The sequence below is a fragment of the Urtica dioica genome, chromosome 5 (assembly GCF_054948205.1).
Source record: "Urtica dioica subsp. dioica isolate 48M chromosome 5, U.dioica_male_clone48M_v1_H2, whole genome shotgun sequence".
In the NCBI taxonomy this organism is placed as follows: Eukaryota; Viridiplantae; Streptophyta; class Magnoliopsida; order Rosales; family Urticaceae; genus Urtica; species Urtica dioica.
This window is the reverse complement of record NC_142760.1, coordinates 43,067,944-43,087,346: the sequence shown is the minus strand read 5'-3', so window position 1 is coordinate 43,087,346 and position 19,403 is coordinate 43,067,944. Positions and strand designations below refer to the sequence as shown.

Here is a 19,403-nt window from a genome sequence, read left to right as displayed (position 1 = left end):
ATTCGATCTTAGTTTTGAATTTTATTTGGCTTGATGCTTTACTTTTTTGTTGTTGAAAGGAATTTGGTGTCTATATGTATGAGTATTATACCAATTTTATGATAAAAAGCCTTGTGTTATCTCCATATAAAAGGCTAACAAATTCAAAGTTGAATATTTAATAAAAGTAAATATTACGCACAAAATTGAATTTTACCTTAACTCAAAGTAAACACTTATTATTTAATACGCAAGCAATTGGTTACAAAGTTTCACCAAGAAAAAAAGGTTAAGGATTATTTCAAGTTTGTACTACAAACAAAATTGATGAATACATTATTACTAAATAAAAATATTCTAAAAAAACGTTATGAGTAAAAAAGTTGGACACCACACTACATCTATATAAAATTTTCTATATTATTCATACTTCATATCTAGTATTGTTTTCACATAAACTTCTTGCCAAACCCATGATTAAATTTGGTTCACGGACTTCTTTTGGTAAGAAGAATGTCAAATGTCAAAACGTTGACCAAATTTTTCTCACGTGATGACTTATAATTTTTATTTGTTGATAACAATATATGACTTATTTATGCAAAGTGCAATCTACCGAAACTTCAAATGATATGGTGCTTCTTTATAATTTCTAGATAATGTAGTGCACAAGTAAGCGAAGTGATAACCCTCACAAAAAATTGATAGAAATCCCCCAAAAAACAAATGCATAATATATAAATACAAAGCACAACAAAGATCTAAGTTAAATAAGATCTAATTCTAAGGACAGATAATCGATTATTTTCTGAAGACTTCCAACAAGAGGAAGAAACAAAGACACTCTAAACATCAAGGACATATCCGATTCTATCGAAATATCATGAAAAAGACACGTCTTCAATCTGTATAGATAAAAATCTAATGGTGCTCGCATAACGAGGCAATGGACGATAGCTAATCAATCTCCAATTCCAGACAAAATATAAAGACAAAATGCAAAACTAACCTAAAGAATTAAATCGAAAAAATAAAAATAAAAACGGAGGCCGACTATGGTACAACAATGGTAATCCGAAGAGTGTGAACAATGAATGATTTTTTCCTTAAGAGGAATTTCGGATAAAGACGAGCGGGAGTCCGTAAGAGCCACCACCGTGAATGACCGAATTAACCACAACTGCTTCACCAGCCGGAAAAATCCATTTCGTAAAATCAAATCTCGCTCGAGCAACGCCAGATCTCATAACATATTTTATATCGTAAATTTCCAAGAAAAGGAAATTAGAGGACCCCAAATCTCGTAACATATTTTAATAAACTTTGCACCAATACGAAAATCTAAAAAAAAGACCAATTCTTTTGACACTAAGAATGGCCTATTTCTCGAGCTAGTTAAGAAAAACAAAAGAATTAGTTTTTACTTAATTTCCATGTTCTTAAGAAAAGTCTATATCATATACGATATTATCTAAAATAAAAATTAGTCTAATATATGTGAATTCCAAAATTTTGTGTCTATAATCTAGTCCTTTTTTTTCTTATTCTTTTTTTTCTTGATCTATTTTTGAGAAATGCTTCGAAGTGTCCTTTTATAGAAGGCAAATAGTACTAAACTAAACCCCTTCTCTCTCTCTCTCTGTCTCTCTCGTTTCAGTTTCAGAGGAACACGAGAAGAAGAGAATAAGAAAATAGTTGGACACAAAAAGTGCCTTATTATTCTTCTTTCTTCTTCCTCTCAACTTTCCTAGAGAGAGAAAGGGAGGGTTCTAGAGAGAGAAAGCGAGACCATGTCTTTGGGCTACGCTGAGAAGCTTTCATACATAGAAGATGTGGGAAGTGTGGGAATGACTGAATTTTTCGACCCATCGAATGTTTTGCAAGAAAAAGTGAGCTTTTTTTTAATGCATGTTTTTTTTTTCTTCTAAATTACTTGGCTTGACCTTAATTTTTTGAATTGTATTTTTGACATGATATATTCTTTTCATTCGATATATTATTTTGTGGGTTAGTTTTTGCATAGCTTCTTGTCGTCAATGGAGTTGATGATGGCAACAAAAATAATATATAAAGCCCTGAATTTTGTTAATTTTTTTTTTGCTTTGTTCATATTGGCATTGGCTTTTTGGGTCTAACTTTGTTTCTGGTTCTGTGATTTTAGGCTTTGATGAGATCTGTTGTTTAGGAATTTTGAAATTGTATTGTAATTAGGGAATGTGATTTGCTGAGAACGTAAAATTTGGTGTATATCTATGGATTCTCGTCAATGGTTTGTGAATTGTTCGTGATAAAAAAAAAATGTTCCAAAGATTCTCATTTTTTTTATGTGTCTCATTTTACTTAATATAGACCTAATCAAGTCAAGCACTAGCTATGCCCAAATTCATTTATCGCAAGCACTCGAAAATGCCTTCGAGTTTGGAATTCGAAACTTAATCCAAGACCATAAAATTTATTGTGATTATATATATATTTTTTTAAATGCTAATCTCGATCGACCTTATTTAATTAAAATCTCAGGTTGATCGCCTTGCGGCTCTGATACGAAAGGTTTGGCCTTTAAAGGAAAATTCATAAAACTCTTCGAAGATTCAAGTTTCTCTTTTTATTTATTTTTTATTGAATGATTTTTTTCTTAACTCTTTAGAGTAAGCATTTAGTGGTGTTCACCGGAGCTGGCATATCGACTGCTTGTGGAATACCCGATTTCCGTGGTCCAAAAGGAATTTGGACACTTCAGGCGAATATCTCACCACTTTTTTTTTTCTTCCACTTTTTAAGACCCTTTATATATTTATTTATTTCGGGTCTCAATCTCGAATGAGAATGCTTTCTACAGCGCGAAGGGAAAGCCTTGCCCGAAGCATCGTTGCCGTTTCATCGAGCCATGCCAAGCCTGACTCACATGGCTTTGGTCGAACTCGAAAAAGCCGGTATTTTGAGCTTCGTTATAAGCCAGGTAAACGTGATTATTTCAAGCTTTAGGAAAATTCGATCTTTTTTTTTATTTCCTTCCGGTATTTTTTTTTTCTTTCCGATTATAGAATGTGGATGGGCTTCATCTTCGATCGGGGATTCCGAGAGAGAAGCTCTCAGAATTGCACGGGAACTCTTTCATGGAGACTTGTCATTCTTGTGGAGCCGAGTAAGGGATTTTTTCTTTCGTCGTTCTGTTTTTTTAACCCTCGACTTTCACTAAGGTCGCGATTTTCGAATATTATATATATATAAAAAAAAAGGTATTTGAGGGATTTCGAGGTCGAATCTATCGGGTTGAAGGAGACTCCGAGACGATGCTCAGCTCAAGAATGTAGGGCAAGACTAAAGGACACGGTTCTTGATTGGGATGTACGTCGAAAATTTATCATCTTTTTTTTTTTTTTTTTTTTTTGACGAATCTATCAAATATAAAACGCTTTAATATTTATTTCTAATTGATTTTATTTACTTATTTTGTTATGTTATAGGATGCGTTGCCCGATAAGGAAATGGATCTTGCGGAGAAGCATTGTCAGATGGCCGATCTTGTCTTGTGTCTTGGGACGAGGTAGTAAATAGATTCTCTCTCTCTCTCTTTCTCTCTCTCACGAGTGAGAATGTAAATATTTTGATCTCTCATATGATCGAACGATCGATTATGCGATGCAGTTTGCAGATAACTCCGGCGTGCAATCTTCCATTGAAGTGCCTTCGCGGCGGCGGAAAGATTGTGATCGTTAATCTTCAGGTTTGTATTTACTCTTTTGACCCTGGTTTTATCCGCTATATCGCCAGAATGAGCATTGCTTTTCATATTTTTTTTTTTTATAACTATTATTATCATTATCAGACATTATTGACCGAGTTTCAACTAAAAGATAGGACTTTAGTGTTGTCATCAATGGATTTTAAGTATCCTCTCAAATCCAGTGTTTTTTTTTTAATCATTGACTATTGTTTCGGAAACTAATGTAACCTTAACCCAGAATATAAATTGTCTTTGAATTAATTGGAAATTTTAATTGTTTCGCTCTTTGCAGAAAACTCCAAAAGACAAGAAAGCAAGCTTAGTGATCCATGGGCTCGTGGATAAGGTAATTTCTTATATATATATGTTTTCCCTCGTGAAGAAACTTTGAAAGTTCGAGTCTTTTTCACCTCTCACCGAAGATCTTGAATAAATCATTCCCGATATATGTATATATTTATTTTATTCGATTTCTGTGTGTGAATTGAATTACAGGTCGTATCGGGGGCGATGAACTCGCTTAACATGCAGATTCCTCCGTTCGTTAGGATCGACCTTTTTCAGATCGTTCTCACACAAGCCTTGAGTCTTGGTATGAATTTGCCTAATTCTCACAAGTCACAAAATGACTACATTAATACCTCTCGTATACATTAAATTACGTTCCTATCCCTCTCTTCTCGTCACAGATCAAAGACATGTGAATTGGACCCTCCGAGTAGCGAGTGTGCACGGACAGAAAGCTCCTTTATCGTTCATTAAATCTGTCGAGGTCAATATTTTTTATTTATTTATATAATTATTTTTCTTTGTGAAATCATTCCAATGCCTTTTGAGAAGGTTTCTTTGCAAAATTGACTCTTTCGATTTTTGTTTTTTTTTTTTTTGTTTTTCAATTTTGCATTCAGGTTTCCTTCTTAGACACCGAGGACTATAAAGCAGCTACTCTAGAAAAAGAACCATTTAAGCTAAAAAGGTAACGGATTTATTTGTTGATTTTTTTTTTTTTAATTTCCAACTTGGTCATCAAAATTCCTTTCGAGATCGTAATTAAGAGTAATCTAAAAAAGAATACCCTCAATTTTTTTTTCCTGCAAAATATTACCCTTACTTATCAATACCATACTATTTTGACTTTCTACAAAATATAATACCCTCACATTTCAAATACCTGCAAAGTATACAATATTCTATCATTTTATTCCAAGATAAATGAATTTATTTTGAGAGCATGCAAAGATTAAAGCCAAGCATCGACTTAATTTAACAATGATGTTATAATCAGATATATAAAAAAAAAAAATTGTATGAAATTGCATAAATTTGTGGAAATTTGAAAAGAGAACGCACAATTTTGCATAATTGAATACGAATTTCGACTGTTATTTCTGAGTTGTTTTTTAGGAGGACGTTGGTGGGGAAGTGCTTTGAATTGGTGTTGAAATTGAACTTCGGTGAAGGCTGTGGTTGTTCGAGTACCGTAGTGAATATCCCCATCGATTTCGAGGTAAGAACTAAAAAAAAAAAAAAAAAAAAATTTACAAGACCATCAACACTGATTTTTATCTTATCAGGTTTCAACGGAGTTCTTCGAGCTAGAGAAAGAGGCCGTATTTCAAAAGCTGAAAGACACGACGATCCGAGAGTCTTGCTCGGGCCATAACGCGATTGTGGAGAAAAAATCGACCTCGTCTCCGACGAGCGAGGTCACAATCTACTCCGTTGTGACCAACATTTCTCGGTACAATTCACAAGATGTCGAAAACGGAGGTCTCAAAAGAAGGATCGAAAACGAGGTCAAGATGTCAAAGAAGAAGCGCTCGAAACCGAGTAATCGAAAGCCGGCTTTCGTGTCTTAGTAAATTCAAGAGAGTTTGGAGTTGGGTTTTTTTTTTTTTTTTTTTTTTAGTGTACATAATAAGTCTCATCTATGGTTTAGAAAAAAACTAATTTGAAACTGTGATGACTGAGTGAATTTTGGTGTATATATACTACACTTAGTCTCCTTGAAAGAAAAAAGAAACTATATCTTAGAATATAGAGGTGGGTTTTTTTCCGGTTAATCATAATTAGCTATTTCCTTAATTAAGTACTGTTATTGTTGCTTGTTCTAGCTTCTAGGTCAGGTTTTTAGGTTTGAAACAATGTCCAAAATATTGATGCCTAATGTTTTGTTTTTTTATTGGTACATCGGCTAAGCTATATGCCGATTTATACCGATCTAATATTGACATTTTTTTCATATAAAAGCATAGCTGCTTTAGATCTCTCTTTTTTTTAATCCACACCAATATAGTGAATATCTAAATAAAAAATAGTACATATCCACACTGCAAAAATAATATAAAAATCACATAACACGCTTCAATAAAGTATTATTTGAATAAATGGGCTCTCTGGATGTAAACTTATAAGTATAAACGAAACATAAACTTATAAATATAAGAGAGAACCACAATCGCGAGAAAGAGAGAGAGAGGTCGACGCGCGCAGAGTCGCCGGAGTTGCGAGCACAGCGAAGGAGAGATCGTCACGTCTCAAGGTAAGAGTAACATTGTTGTTTTCTTCATTTCTCTGAACTAGGATTCCTTGGGAATAAAGTTAGGGTATCTGAATTGGGGTTTTCTTTTAGGGTATCGAAATCGAGAGAGAGAAGAACACGAGAGGTCGACGCGCTCAGAGTTGCCGGAGTTGCGAGCACAGCGAAGGAGAGATCGTCACGTCTCAAGGTAAGAGTAACATTGTTGTTTTCTTCATTTCTCTGAACTCGGATTCCTTGGGGATAAAGTTAGGGTTCGTTCTGATTTTTGGGTCCCGAATCAGTGTTTACTAGTGTTGCGAGAGAGAGAGAGAGAGAGAGAGAGAGAGAGAGAGAGCAAGATTGAGACATAAAAAAAAATCGAAGGAACGAGTGGAGGCCGATTGGGGTTAGAAATCTGAATTGGGGGTTTTCTTTTAGAGTTATCGAAATCGAGAGTTATGGCTTCGCCGCCGAAGAGAGGACTTCGTCCGGTAAGTTTTTAGGAGGTGAAATTGAACTTCGGTGAAGGCTGTGGTTGTTCGAGTACCGTAGTGAATATCCCCATCGATTTCAAGGTAAGAACTAAAACAAAAAAAATGGTTTTACAAGACCAATTTTTTTTTTCCCAATTGATTGTACTAAAAAAAAAATACAACACTAATTTTTTATCTTATCAGGTTTCAACGGAGTTCTTCGAGCTAGAGAAAGAGGCTATATTTCAAAAGCTGAAAGACACGACGATCCGAGAGTCTTGCTCGGGCCATAACGCGATTGTGGAGAAAAAAATCGACCTCGTCTCCGACGATTGAGGTCACAGTCTTCTAGGGTATCGAAATCGAGAGTTATGGCTTCGCCGCCGAAGAGAGGACTTCGTCCGGTAATTTTTCTTTGCCTCTAATTCAACTTTTGTATCGATCGTCACGTAACCCCGATTTCTGTTTTTCAGAGGCCCACGCACACAGAGGAGCTTCGATCGGCATTGGAATCTTGCCGGAAGCAGCTCAGCGAAAATGGTAACTAATTTTTATTTTATTTTTTTTAACAAATATAAAACTAAAAACTGTTGGTGAATATAGTTATGGGGGCTTTCTAGGACTTAATAATGATAACTCTTCAAGGAACACTAATAAATTTGCGTCGGAGTCAGAAATGGAAGATCAGCTTTTGAAAGCTAAATTCAACCAACCAAAACGCCTGTTTGTTTCCTGGGAAAATAATTATATTAGGCCTTGAAAATAGAAGTACTTCAATGCTCTTTCTCTCTCATAATCTGATCACCACTATGAAATGTGTGTATATATTCAATTAACTTAAATAATACGTGTTGTTTAAATTATCTTAGACATGAAGCTGAATGCCAAAATAGAGGAGTTGACAAAGAAAAATGCAATATTAAAGAGAAATATTGCTATAGAGAAATCAGAGGCACGTGATCTAAAAAAACGCCTCGTAGAAGCAGAGCAGAAAGTCGTCGACGGACAGAGGTTGAGAATGAAGCTACATAATGATATTATGGTAACTGTTTTGTTATTGTTAAATTATAGAAATCTAGATTGAAAATATATATATACACACATATATATATATATTTCTTTTTTGTAATTTCAGGAGCTGAAAGGAAACATTCGAGTCTTCTGCCGTGTGAGGCCATTTTTGGCGGGAGAGAGAAGTGGATCAGAAAAAAGCGTGGTTTCGTATCCTACGTCTGATGAAGCTCTTGGGCGTGGGATTGAATTGTTTCACAGTGGTAAGAACAAAGTCCTTTTTATCTCTTCCTTTAACCACATTTTTTTAGTAGTTTATTCTCCATGGATACATGGATAAAATAATAGTGGGTATCTTCGACGGAGTTTCTTAAATTATGTTTTATGCTGATATATTTGTTCGCCGGGATGTGCGGTTTCAGCTTGTGGGGAGTTTTGGGGTTTGGTGTCATGTTCATTTAACAAAATATAAATTCTTCAGAGCATATGTATATAAATATACATATGTGTGTATGTATGTATGTATGTATGTATATATATATATATATACCCAGTGATTTATTTGATGAAAATGGTTTTCAGTGATCGATTTTTCTACGACAGTTCGTAGAAAGGATATAAACAGGAAGAGAAGTACACATCTTACTTGACTTACTACCACATTCTTTATTTTATATTATATTTGTTTGGGTGAATATTTTCAACCTAACGTAATACACATTGATTTATTTTAGAAACGAACATTCTTACTTAGAAACGACAGATGGAACTTTATTAATTTCTTCTCCGACTTCTGTAAAATTGTAGTATACACATTGATATAAATTTGTACATGCACATTTACCTTGGATATATATATATATATATATATATATATATATATATATATATATATATATATTTTTAAGAAAACATATTGCTATATAGTTTGAATTAGACATGTAACAAGGTAGTGTAAGTCCATTGAAAACTAAATATTGTGTTTGAAATATTTTTTTTAATGGCTTCATGTATTTTATGAAAAAGGTTTTTATTAATTTTTGAGTGGATATCTTTGTGTTTCACTTCTACAAGATTTCTTGAAACCAATTGCGTCGGATCTTATTGACAGAAAATAAAAAAAAAATTATTAAAATAAAAAAAAAGTTATTTTTTTCAAGGGCTTCATAGCCATATATATTTGGGAAATCTTTGCAACTCGTGATACTGACATTTTAAATCTTGTCACCGTGAACGAGTGGACAAATGGACTTGAATAACTATGCCGTTTACGAATTTAAAAATTAATTAGTAATTGTTTAATGCATTACGATCCAATGGGAAATATTCCACAGTGTGAATACAGAGTCACTCTTTTTTCGCAAGTAAAAATAAAATTAAAACATGATTGCATTTTGCAGGGAATAAAAATACATTCAAATTTGACAAAGTGTTTAACCACGAGGCATCTCAGCAAGACGTTTTTGTAGAGATATCTCAGCTCTTGCAGAGTGCCATTGATGGCTACAAGGTACTTGTTTATTCAAGCATATCCTCTATTTTTTTTTTTTTTCCTTTTGTTTCCTCTACTTTATAATAATTGTTGTTCACTGATTTATTTGCTGCGAGAATAAATCCTTGTGACGCCTATAGTCGAACTCGTATCGCTTTGAATTTATGCGCGCGCACACAAAAAAACGAAAAAAAAATAAAGACTGCTTGTTGAATTCATTTCTTTTATTCGGAGCTTCTAGAACTTTTTGTTTTTCTTTCAAAATAATTTCCCGGGACTCAGAATCAAGATTGAGATTCTTTCTCTCAAAACCCTGCTTGTTGTCTTAGCCATTTGCGCATTATGGAAAAAAATTGTGTGTTGTCATTCAGGTTTGCATATTTGCATATGGTCAAACTGGTTCCGGTAAAACCTATACGATGATGGGTAGCCCAGAAGCTTCGGAGCATACAGGATTGTTACCTCGTTCACTCGAACAAATACTCGAAGCTACTCAGGCTCTCGAGTCCCAGGGCTGGAAGTACAAGATTCAGGTACTAAGTTTGTTTGTTTGTTTTTTTTTTTTTTTTTTTTTTACATTTGCAATTCATCTACGTTTAATGCCGTGTTCCACAACATTCATAGGCCTCAATGCTGGAGATATACGATGAGACCATCCGCGATCTATTGGCACCGGACCGAGCGAGTGTTCAAGACACAGCTCGAGCCGAAAGTGACGCTGTTGGAAAGAAACCATACGAAATTAATCACGATGCGAATGGAAACACACATGTCACTGACCTTATCATCGTCGATGTTCGTAGCGTCAGAGATATTTTCTCTTTGCTACACCGCGCTGCACAGAGCAGGTACTTTCCGAGTCTTTGGTGCAACAAGTTTTGCTTAATTGATTGAACAAATGTTCAATGGCAGTTTTATTTATTTATCTTATCTGTTTTGGAATGGTTAGGCCGGTGGGCAAGACCCAGATGAACGAGCAATCTTCTAGAAGTCACTTCGTGTTTACTTTGCGAATATCTGGTGTACATGAGGTTTGGAATTCTTTTCCACAATTACCGTCCTTTGTCGTTACTCGTATTTTTAGTATAATCGATGAAAACTTGTGAATGATAGGCTAGCGAACAACAAGTTCAAGGTGTTCTGAATCTAATTGATCTCGCTGGAAGTGAGCGGCCCTGCAGTGTGACCGGAGACAGATTGAAGGAAACGCTGGTAACATTATTACTAATCCGTTCTTTTTTTTTTTTTTTTAAAGAAACTGAGATCTTTATTAAGAGGAACCGGCTCAGCCGAAGAAAATACAGGGAAAAAGAGCTGAGGATACCCGGGATCACCTCCGGGACATAAAAAACAAAGCCCTAACCAACAGATTACAAAGCACTACCCCAGTCCCTAGCCAAAACTGAAAGCGAAAACCCCTTAAAATCTTTACAATTTGAATGAAGCCATAAGGCTATACAATGATTAATATTATCAACCAGCCTATCCCAGCTCCACATGACACCCGAGAAAGAGATGGTCAGCGTTCTCACTCGCTCGGGCACAAAGAGGACATAAACTAGGCATCAAGGACATGTGCGGATTGGTCCTCTGAACACGATCGGCCGTGTTTACTCTCTTGAGCGCCAATTGCCATGCGAAGACCTGGACTTTGCTCGGGACCGGAGATTTCCACACCGTTCCGAAGAAAGGGACAGGTTCCGACTCCCCTTCGTCTGAGAGATCAATCACCGAGAACTCTTCCTTGTCGCCAGTGCCGGCCCAAACTCACCGGGTGTTCTAGGCGATTCAATATTTTGGGGCCCTATAATACTAATAAAAATTTAAATTTTCAGGGTAAAAAATGTAAATTTTTTAGAAAATGGGCCAAAAGTATAAATTTTTAGGGTAAAAAATGTAAATATTCTTAAAAATAAATAAAAAATGTAAAATAAATTTTTTTTTTTGGGACCCAACCCAATTGGGGGCCCGAGACACAAGCCTTGCTCGCCTTAGGTCAGGGCCGGCCCTGCTTGTCGCCTAGCCACACTCGACGATCTTCGACTCCTTCCCAAAGCCTAAAGGGCTCCAACAAAACCATCAACTCGGCTACTTCGCCAAACTCCCTATCCGACAAATTTCTGGGAAAACAGAAATCCCAGTTAACAATCTCTTGACGCTCGAGAGAGGGGGACGCGAAAGTTTGAATCGTCGCATTCTTTTAAGGGACAAAGTCGGGCGAGCCCCGGAAAACGCTCCATGAAACAGCTATCCCCGCACCACTTATCTTCCCAGAAACGAACCACCGAACCGTCCAAAACCCTCCATGAGACTCGGCTGAGAAAAAGCTTCCCGAGCCGAAGAAACCGACCGCCACGGACCGCCACTTATACTAATCCGTTCTTTAAACTCTTCATTAGCTTGTTTGCATACTTTTGACATTCATAACCGACCATAGAGGACTTGCTGATTTTTTTTATTTTTTTTTCCTTTCTTATAAAACAGGTTATCCACAAGAGTTTACATTGCTTATCAGAAGCCGTAATCTCTTTGGGGAAAAAGAAGGATTGTGTTAGCTTCAGGGACTCGAAGCTCACGTACCTTCTTCAGGTACAGATTGTTTTTTTTTTTTTTTTTTTTTGCTATTTTAAGAAACGTTTTGATCTGTTTTTAATATTTGCAAATTGTGAAACAAAAACAGCCATGTCTTGAAGGGGATTCGAAGACACTGATGTTTGTCAACCTCTCGTCGGAGCCTTCCTCGGTGAACGAGTCGCTGATGTCCTTGCTCTACGCCAAGGGACTCAAGCAATAGGTTCGGACGCGAGGAATGGAGTTAAAGAGGAAAAAAAAAGGGTTTAGTTTTTTTTTTTAGTGTACATAATAAGTCTCATCTATGGTTTAGAAAAACTAATTTGAAACTGTGATGACTGAGTGAATTTTGGTGTATATATACTACACTTAGTCTCCTTGAAAGAAAAAAGAAACTATATCTTAGAATATAGAGGTGGGGGGTTTTTTTTTCCGGTCAATCATAATTAGCTATTCCTTAATTAAGTACTGTTATTGTTGCTTGTTCTAGCTTCTAGGTCAGGTTTTTAGGTTTGAAACAATGTCCAAAATATTGATGCCTAATGTCTTGTTTTTTATTGGTACATCGGCTAAGCTATATGCGGATTTATACCGATCTAAATTTACTAGTATATCTATTACTAATGGGTATATTGACATTTTTTTCATATAAAAGCATAGCTGCTTTAGATCTCATTTTTTTTAATCCACACCAATATAGTGAATATCTAAATAAAAAATAGTACATATCCACACTGCAAAAATAATATAAAAATCACATAACACGCTTCAATAAAGTATTATTTGAATAAGCACGTACAAGTAATAAATGGGCTCTCCGGATATATATATATATATATATATATATATATATATATATATATATATATAATATATATATATATATAGCTATATGAAAATTCATGTTTAGTCATATAGCTAATTTTTAATAAATTTTAAGTAAATAGTCGTGATATTTTATTAATAAAGCCAAAAAGACATTAATAGTTATGAATATTCGTATATGATTATAAATAACCATCAAATTTCAAGGGCATAATGGAATGCTAAAAACGTTCAAACAATATCACATCACCATAATGACTTAATTTAAAATTTATAAAAGATTCACTATTTAGGAAATCTCCAAATTTTGGTGGTTTAGTTGCTCAATTAATTGATTTTTTTTAATGATTTCAAAAGGTCGTTTCCAACAAAATGTTAAGCACCTTAGTTATGTGGAGGTCAAATATTTTCTATGAAATATTTCAACACATTTCGTTACATTTTGGAAAACAATAAATCTTATAACATAACGGCATTTAAAAGGGCTTATGTGCCGTTTCCAAAAATGTGAAGCATTAATTTATACAATTTAATTATGTGTCGGTCAAATATTTCCTAAAGCGTGTTAGAATATGAAAATTACAAATAAAATTATAACAATTCTAAAATCTAGTATGTCGTACACGTGTCACGTAATCGGAAAATTCAGAACTGTTTTTTTTTTTTTTTTTTTTTTTTTTAATTTGTTCTTTTTGGCAGTATATCTTCACATTACTGAAGCTATGCTATAGTATTGTTTACGGAACAAAATTTTTTTTTTTTTTTTTTTTATCGATCTAGTACTATTCATCGAATTTTTGAATTCGGATTAAATACTAAAAGTTAGGTTATAATAGTGTCGGAATTAACTGGAATGGACACATCCAGAATTCCAGGCACTAGTTAAACCGAAAATAGAATTTTGATTGGTCGGGACGGAATTCCCGTTCGGACCAAATTTTTAGATTTAGTGTCACGAGAATCAACTATAATTCGAAAAGCATAACAATAATATTTCCGACTTCATAAATCATTGCTTGCATCACAAAGATATTAATTTATGTGCTCATTACACTCAATACTCTTTTTTTTTTTTTTAAAATTTTTTATCATTTCATACTTTAAGAGGAAAAGAAAAAACGGTTTAGTTATTTACACGCCACACCAAAATGTCATTCATACATTACACTCGAGGAATGAGCATAATATAGGAATACACATGAGCATGGTCATCCTACAACCTTTCATAACACAAATGTATATAATTGAAAGAAAAGTTGAAAACATGGATTAATTTTGAGTTCTCTATTGCTATTCCAAACTCTAATATTCTTTCAAAGCAACACAACCAATCGAGAGTTGAGACTAGGATGAAAGTACATTAAAGGAATATGCATCATCTATGAGAGAATACCAAAAAAAAAAAACACCAATTCTATAGTTTTGAGCTTTTTAAAAAAACCATAGATTATAACAATAATATAAATTAAAAATAAAAATTGTTGTCGCTCTCAAGAGTATTTCCCTCATCTTCTCCTCCGCCTCTCCGAATGATCCTCGATCTCTTTATCTTTTAAGAAGCCAAGAAAAGCGAGGAACCCGAAAAAGAAAAACCCGCCGGAATAGTTTCCACTGCCACCACCCCCGCCTCCGCCGCCACCTCCGTCGTCACGGGGCGGTAATCCCGTCCCTCCATCATCGGGATCCGGTAACTTATCCTTGGCTGCATTTAAAAAAAAAAAAAATCAAAATCAAAATTGCACATCCACATCAAAAGGTACAAGTATCAAGCACTTTCGGAAAAGGTTTTTACTCGGCATGCGGGTCATCGTTGGAGCTTTTCGAGTGACAGTCTGGGTTTGCTCCGAAGCACATCTAGCGTTCTGCGAAACGAGAGCGAGAGATCAAAATTACGATCATATCCCGAGGCCCTCGTGGGAATGAAGGGAAAACATAAAAAAAAAAAGACGAGAGCTTTTACCAAAGTCCCGGTACCGGTATGTACAAAACCGTTCACTTATTGTTTTTTTTCTTGGTTTCCGAGGAAACAGTTCCGGTTTCTAGGGAATTGTCTTTAGGCAATTTTTACGCATTCCGACGGAAACTTACCGGTAAGTGGTCAAATACCGACAATTCTTAAAATATGATGATATATAGTGTTCTTCACGAAATTTGTCGTTAGTTTTTGATGATTTAGTTCAAATTCTTAGTTTCTAACTTCATTATTGTGTTTAATTGGAGTTTGTATCCAATTTTTTGGTTACATTAGAAAATAGGATTTAGATTTGAATGTGTCTTCCAGTTACAACCAAGACTACTATCCACCAACAACTCTAGCTCCCGACACGGTGCAACCATTTTCAGGTTATCCACCAACCAAGACTACGATTTGAATGTGTTTAATCTGATGAATGTGTCTGTTGTTGCAACTCAATATGAGTACGACTATCACTTGGACAGATACTTTCGTGCACATTCCCATTACATGAGTTGGTATGATTACTGTATGACCACTGCATACGGTCGCTATCCAGAGTAGTCTTTTTATTTCTTTTATGTTGAATTTCCATCACTAGTTAAACCGGAAATAGAATTTTGGTTCGGTTAGGACAGAATTCCCGTTCGGGCCAAATTTTTAGACTTAGTGTCACGAGAATCAACTATAATTCAAAAAGCATATCAGTAATATTTCCGACTTCATAAATCATTGCTTGCATCACAAAGATATTAATTTATATGCTCATTTACTGCGAAGCAATTTTTACCTCTACAAATTTTAGTTAACCTCCTTATATGTAAAAAAAAATAAGCCACTTAGAGAAGAAAAAAAAATTATTGAATACACGACGATAACTCTTACAATACTCTTAATGATAATCAGAAGAAATTATGTCAATTTGAAAAAATGCACCACAATTTAATTATACAATTTAGTTATGTGCCACTAGAACATTTTATAAAAAATTTAGAATGTGAAAATTAAACACACAGTATTTTATAATCGTAAAATAAATTCATAGGCCGGGCTCCAAAAGCATTCCAAAAGAATAATTACTTGAAAGAGAAAAGAAAGAAAAAAAAAAACAAGTGAGTGAATGTTTATCCTATGAATTTAATTTCCAATATTTTCTCATCATAACAATTCTTGTTTGAATATTTATATTCCAATGGAGTAAGTAAATACATGTTCATATGTTGAGAGAGAGGCAAAAATATAAACGGTTATGAGTTTCCTCGTTGACAACGCCCGTCAAGCCACGTGGACTTCTGGCCCCACAAGACCTTTGAGATTCTCTTTATAAATTTTCTCTACAATAGTCTTGAGTCAAATGCCCATTCAGTTACATAAGTTTCATAGAAAGAAGTTCTCTTATAAAGAGAGAGAGAGAGAGAGAGAGAGAGAGAGAGAGAGAGAGGAAATGGAACGTATGAATGACTATCATGGAAACAACAAGCATGCAAACACAAGTAGCTCTGGTAAAGTTTTGTCACACACAATTTTTTTACAGCAACTTTTTTTTTTTTTTGCAATATATTTTTATTAGGAAGGTTTTACTATTTTCATTTGGTTCTTCATGGGTTTTTTGATAGTTTCCTTCTTCAATATAAATATTTTGGATTTTGTTGCATGCAAAGTTGGTATAACTCATTTTGTTCAAAACACACGCTTGTCACTCTCTACATTGTTCTTCTCACAAAATACATGAAGAGAAAAAAAAAATCCTTTATACTTTGCTAGTAATATTAATATCAAATCTATAAACTAGAGTATAACTTACGAGCTCGTAACTTGACAAACCATGTAAAGCAAATGAGTTCGTATATAAGTTTTTTCTTAAATATATAGTTTTGATGAAATATATATTGATCTTCTATAAAAATAGTTCTACCTTGTATTTTCATTTCATCAAGATTTGGTTATGACCTCTGTTAGTTTATCTGGTAATTCTTTTTAAAAGTTAATCTGGTTAGTTTTTACGTATGTAAATAAGTATTTATATATGTATATATATATATATATATATTATTGTGTGTATAGCACACATAAACACACCATGGAAACGGACGTATTCCACCATATTTCATGCGAAGAACTTGTAACGTTGTTTATTTGAGAGAGTTAATACTTCTTTATACATATTTTTCTAACATAATACACAAATATACATATATATATATACACACGTATAATTTTTTTTCTCCGTTTGGTTGACTTGGCATACATGCAAAAGACTCCACCTCTCAGAAACGTTTACAAAAAAGTTTGATTTTCTTTTCAATTCTTACTGTACTTTTTTTTTTTTTTTTTTTATAATCTTTTTATCGTGTTTGTATATATAATTAAATATTTCTCTCCGTTTCACCATTACTGCAAACCTACTTCTTAAACGATTTGTTCTCTCAAACACTTAAATGCTAAACAACACGTACTATTTAAGTTAATTGAATCTATACACACATATCATAGTGGTGATCAGATTATGAGAGAGAAAGAGCATTGAAGTACTTCTATTTTCAAGGGCCTAATAAAATGATTTTCCCAGGAAACAAAACAGGCGTTTTGGTTGGTTGAATTTAGCTTTCAAAAGCTGATCTTCCATTTCTGACTCCGACGCAAATTTATTATAGTGTTCCTTGAAGAGTTATTATTATTAAGTCCTAGAAAGCCCCCATAACTATATTCACCAACAGTTTTTATTTTTATATCTGTTAAAAAAAATTAAATTTATATTTTATGGACAGTATGTGTATAAAAGTTTAAAACCTCATGATCACACGAAAACATCATGTGTGTTATTATAATATATGTTTTGAATATACAATTTTTTTATTCTTTTACAACAGTATACGCACATTTATATACATGGACAACGGTGAAGTCAAATGGGCCCCACGAAAATGACATGTCGGTCAACCCTTTTTTATCCATCCGTTTGTTTGTCTTCTTGTATTTTAATTTTTTTGTAACCCTCAATCTTTAATCTTCTAAGAATTAAACTAAATGAATATTTCGTTACAAATTCAAACTTTGGAATGCTCTCTAGTACTTTTAGTGCACCACTACAAGACGAAAATGTAGTTGCAGAAGAAATACGTTTCTCATTCTTCTTCTTTTTCTTAACCATTTTATTGTTTGAAGAAAGTCTTCACTTATGTCGTAGTGAGTGAATATACGAGTACGTTACTTCCTATAATTACTGCACTCTCTCTCTCTCTCTCTCTCTCTCTCTCAGAGACACACATATTTGTGTCACGTTACCTCGGGTAATATATTATGATTAATCCTCTAAATCTCAACATATTAATTAATCCAACTATTCAATATTATTATCACTACGTAGTACATAGATAAAGTACTAATGAATGACACGCATATAAAATGGCCATACACACAGAAAGTCACAAACATATTACAAATGTTTTAAAGTAAAGACGTTACATCAATACTAATATTTCAATTTCTAATACTAATTATATCAACTATAAATTTGTTTTTTTTTTATTTTAATTTTTTTATTCATATCACATGTAGGGTGGTGGTTCCGGCCACCGAATAGGGTTGATCTATCTACTTAATTTACTATGATTAACCCTCTAAATCTCAACTATAGTACTCAACTACTCATCACATGCATAAACTACTACGTTACATCAATACTAATATTTCACTAGTGGTTTTCATTTACAGCACATGTGGGTCCTGGCCCCGGAATCGGGCCGGGATCGGGCCCGCGGGCCTCGATCCCGGGCCTAGGCCCGCCGGTGATAAGAGAGCAAGACCAATACATGCCGATAGCGAACGTGATACGCATAATGAGGCGGATCTTGCCGGCCCACGCTAAGATATCGGACGACGCGAAGGAGACGATCCAAGAGTGCGTGTCGGAGTACATAAGCTTCGTGACGGGCGAGGCGAACGACAGGTGTCAGCGCGAGCAGCGAAAGACCGTGACCGCAGAGGACGTCCTCTGGGCCATGTCCAAGCTCGGCTTCGACGACTATGTCCCTCCTCTCACTCTCTTCCTCAACCGCTACCGCGCGGCCAACAATAATAATCACAACATTGCCGCCGGGCCCACGGGCCCGGACAACAATGACGATTTCGTCCACTTCAAGCGGGCCGGGCCGGGCCCGATGGGCGACCCTTATGCTGGGTACGGCGGCGGCCCGTCTGGGTCCGGGGCTTTTGGTGGCATGGGGATGTTTGACCCGATGGTGGGCGGGCCCGCCGGGTATTACATGCCCGTCGGGCCTCTTCATCCTCCTCCTCCTTCCTCTTCCGGGACGAACAATAATGTCGGGTTGGCGGGCTATGACCCATTTGCCCAATTCAAGTGAAGGGAGAGAGAGAGACTTGTATGATGGGGATTTGATTAAGTTGTGTTTATTATGCGATCAATGGTTGATTGATAATAAAATGTTAAAGACATAAGTGTTTGTTGTCTATCGCTAATTAATATTAACGTAAGAAATATTATTGCGATGTTTCGTATCGATATAATCACAAACATATAACTAGGGCAGTTGGTTTAGATTATTGTCTCCACATCCCCTCTAAATTTTGTTTTTTTTGTTTTTTTTTCCCTTTTATTGTCTTTTTTCTTTCCCAATCTTATTAGGGAAGCTAGTTTCCTTTCTAATTTGTATTTGATTGGAAAGTGGACATGAATATTTATTAATTTCGATATATTTTTATTTATTTATGAAATTCAGTTTACTTAAATAATAACATGTCACAAATTATATGATTACCAAATAAAAAGTATTGAAACGATTGTTGGTATTAGAGCGATTGTTCGTATCTAATACCACTTGACTCCCCAA

At 34.8% G+C, this 19,403-nt stretch overlaps 2 protein-coding genes and 1 pseudogene across 3 annotated transcripts; all 3 read left to right on the top strand.

Annotated features, from left to right (window-relative positions):
• The first annotated feature begins 1,599 nt into the window (after positions 1 to 1,599).
• SRT1 (sirtuin 1) lies at positions 1,600 to 5,931 on the top strand. Its single transcript, XM_089615897.1, has 14 exons — positions 1,600 to 1,868; positions 2,500 to 2,529; positions 2,627 to 2,719; positions 2,819 to 2,938; positions 3,024 to 3,124; positions 3,219 to 3,327; positions 3,447 to 3,526; positions 3,628 to 3,706; positions 3,999 to 4,052; positions 4,202 to 4,298; positions 4,396 to 4,478; positions 4,615 to 4,682; positions 5,111 to 5,213; positions 5,281 to 5,931. Exons 1-14 carry the CDS (start codon positions 1,770 to 1,772, stop codon positions 5,563 to 5,565), a joined length of 1,401 nt encoding a protein of 466 aa, XP_089472023.1. The 5' UTR covers positions 1,600 to 1,769; the 3' UTR covers positions 5,566 to 5,931.
• A 222-nt stretch (positions 5,932 to 6,153) lies between these two features.
• On the top strand, positions 6,154 to 12,358 carry LOC149398774 (kinesin-like protein KIN-14C). Its single transcript, XM_089615070.1, has 13 exons — positions 6,154 to 6,248; positions 6,339 to 6,435; positions 7,053 to 7,104; positions 7,174 to 7,240; positions 7,570 to 7,742; positions 7,836 to 7,974; positions 9,112 to 9,221; positions 9,575 to 9,736; positions 9,828 to 10,051; positions 10,153 to 10,234; positions 10,317 to 10,415; positions 11,688 to 11,792; positions 11,884 to 12,358. The coding sequence occupies exons 3-13, from the start codon at positions 7,072 to 7,074 to the stop codon at positions 11,995 to 11,997; spliced, it is 1,308 nt and encodes a 435-aa protein (XP_089471196.1). The 5' UTR covers positions 6,154 to 6,248; positions 6,339 to 6,435; positions 7,053 to 7,071; the 3' UTR covers positions 11,998 to 12,358.
• A 3,645-nt stretch (positions 12,359 to 16,003) lies between these two features.
• LOC149398773 (transcriptional activator HAP3 pseudogene) lies at positions 16,004 to 18,917 on the top strand (annotated as a pseudogene). The gene is made up of 2 exons (XR_016296990.1): positions 16,004 to 16,055; positions 18,268 to 18,917. The product of XR_016296990.1 is annotated as a transcriptional activator HAP3 pseudogene (transcript).
• Positions 18,918 to 19,403: the final 486 nt, after the last annotated feature.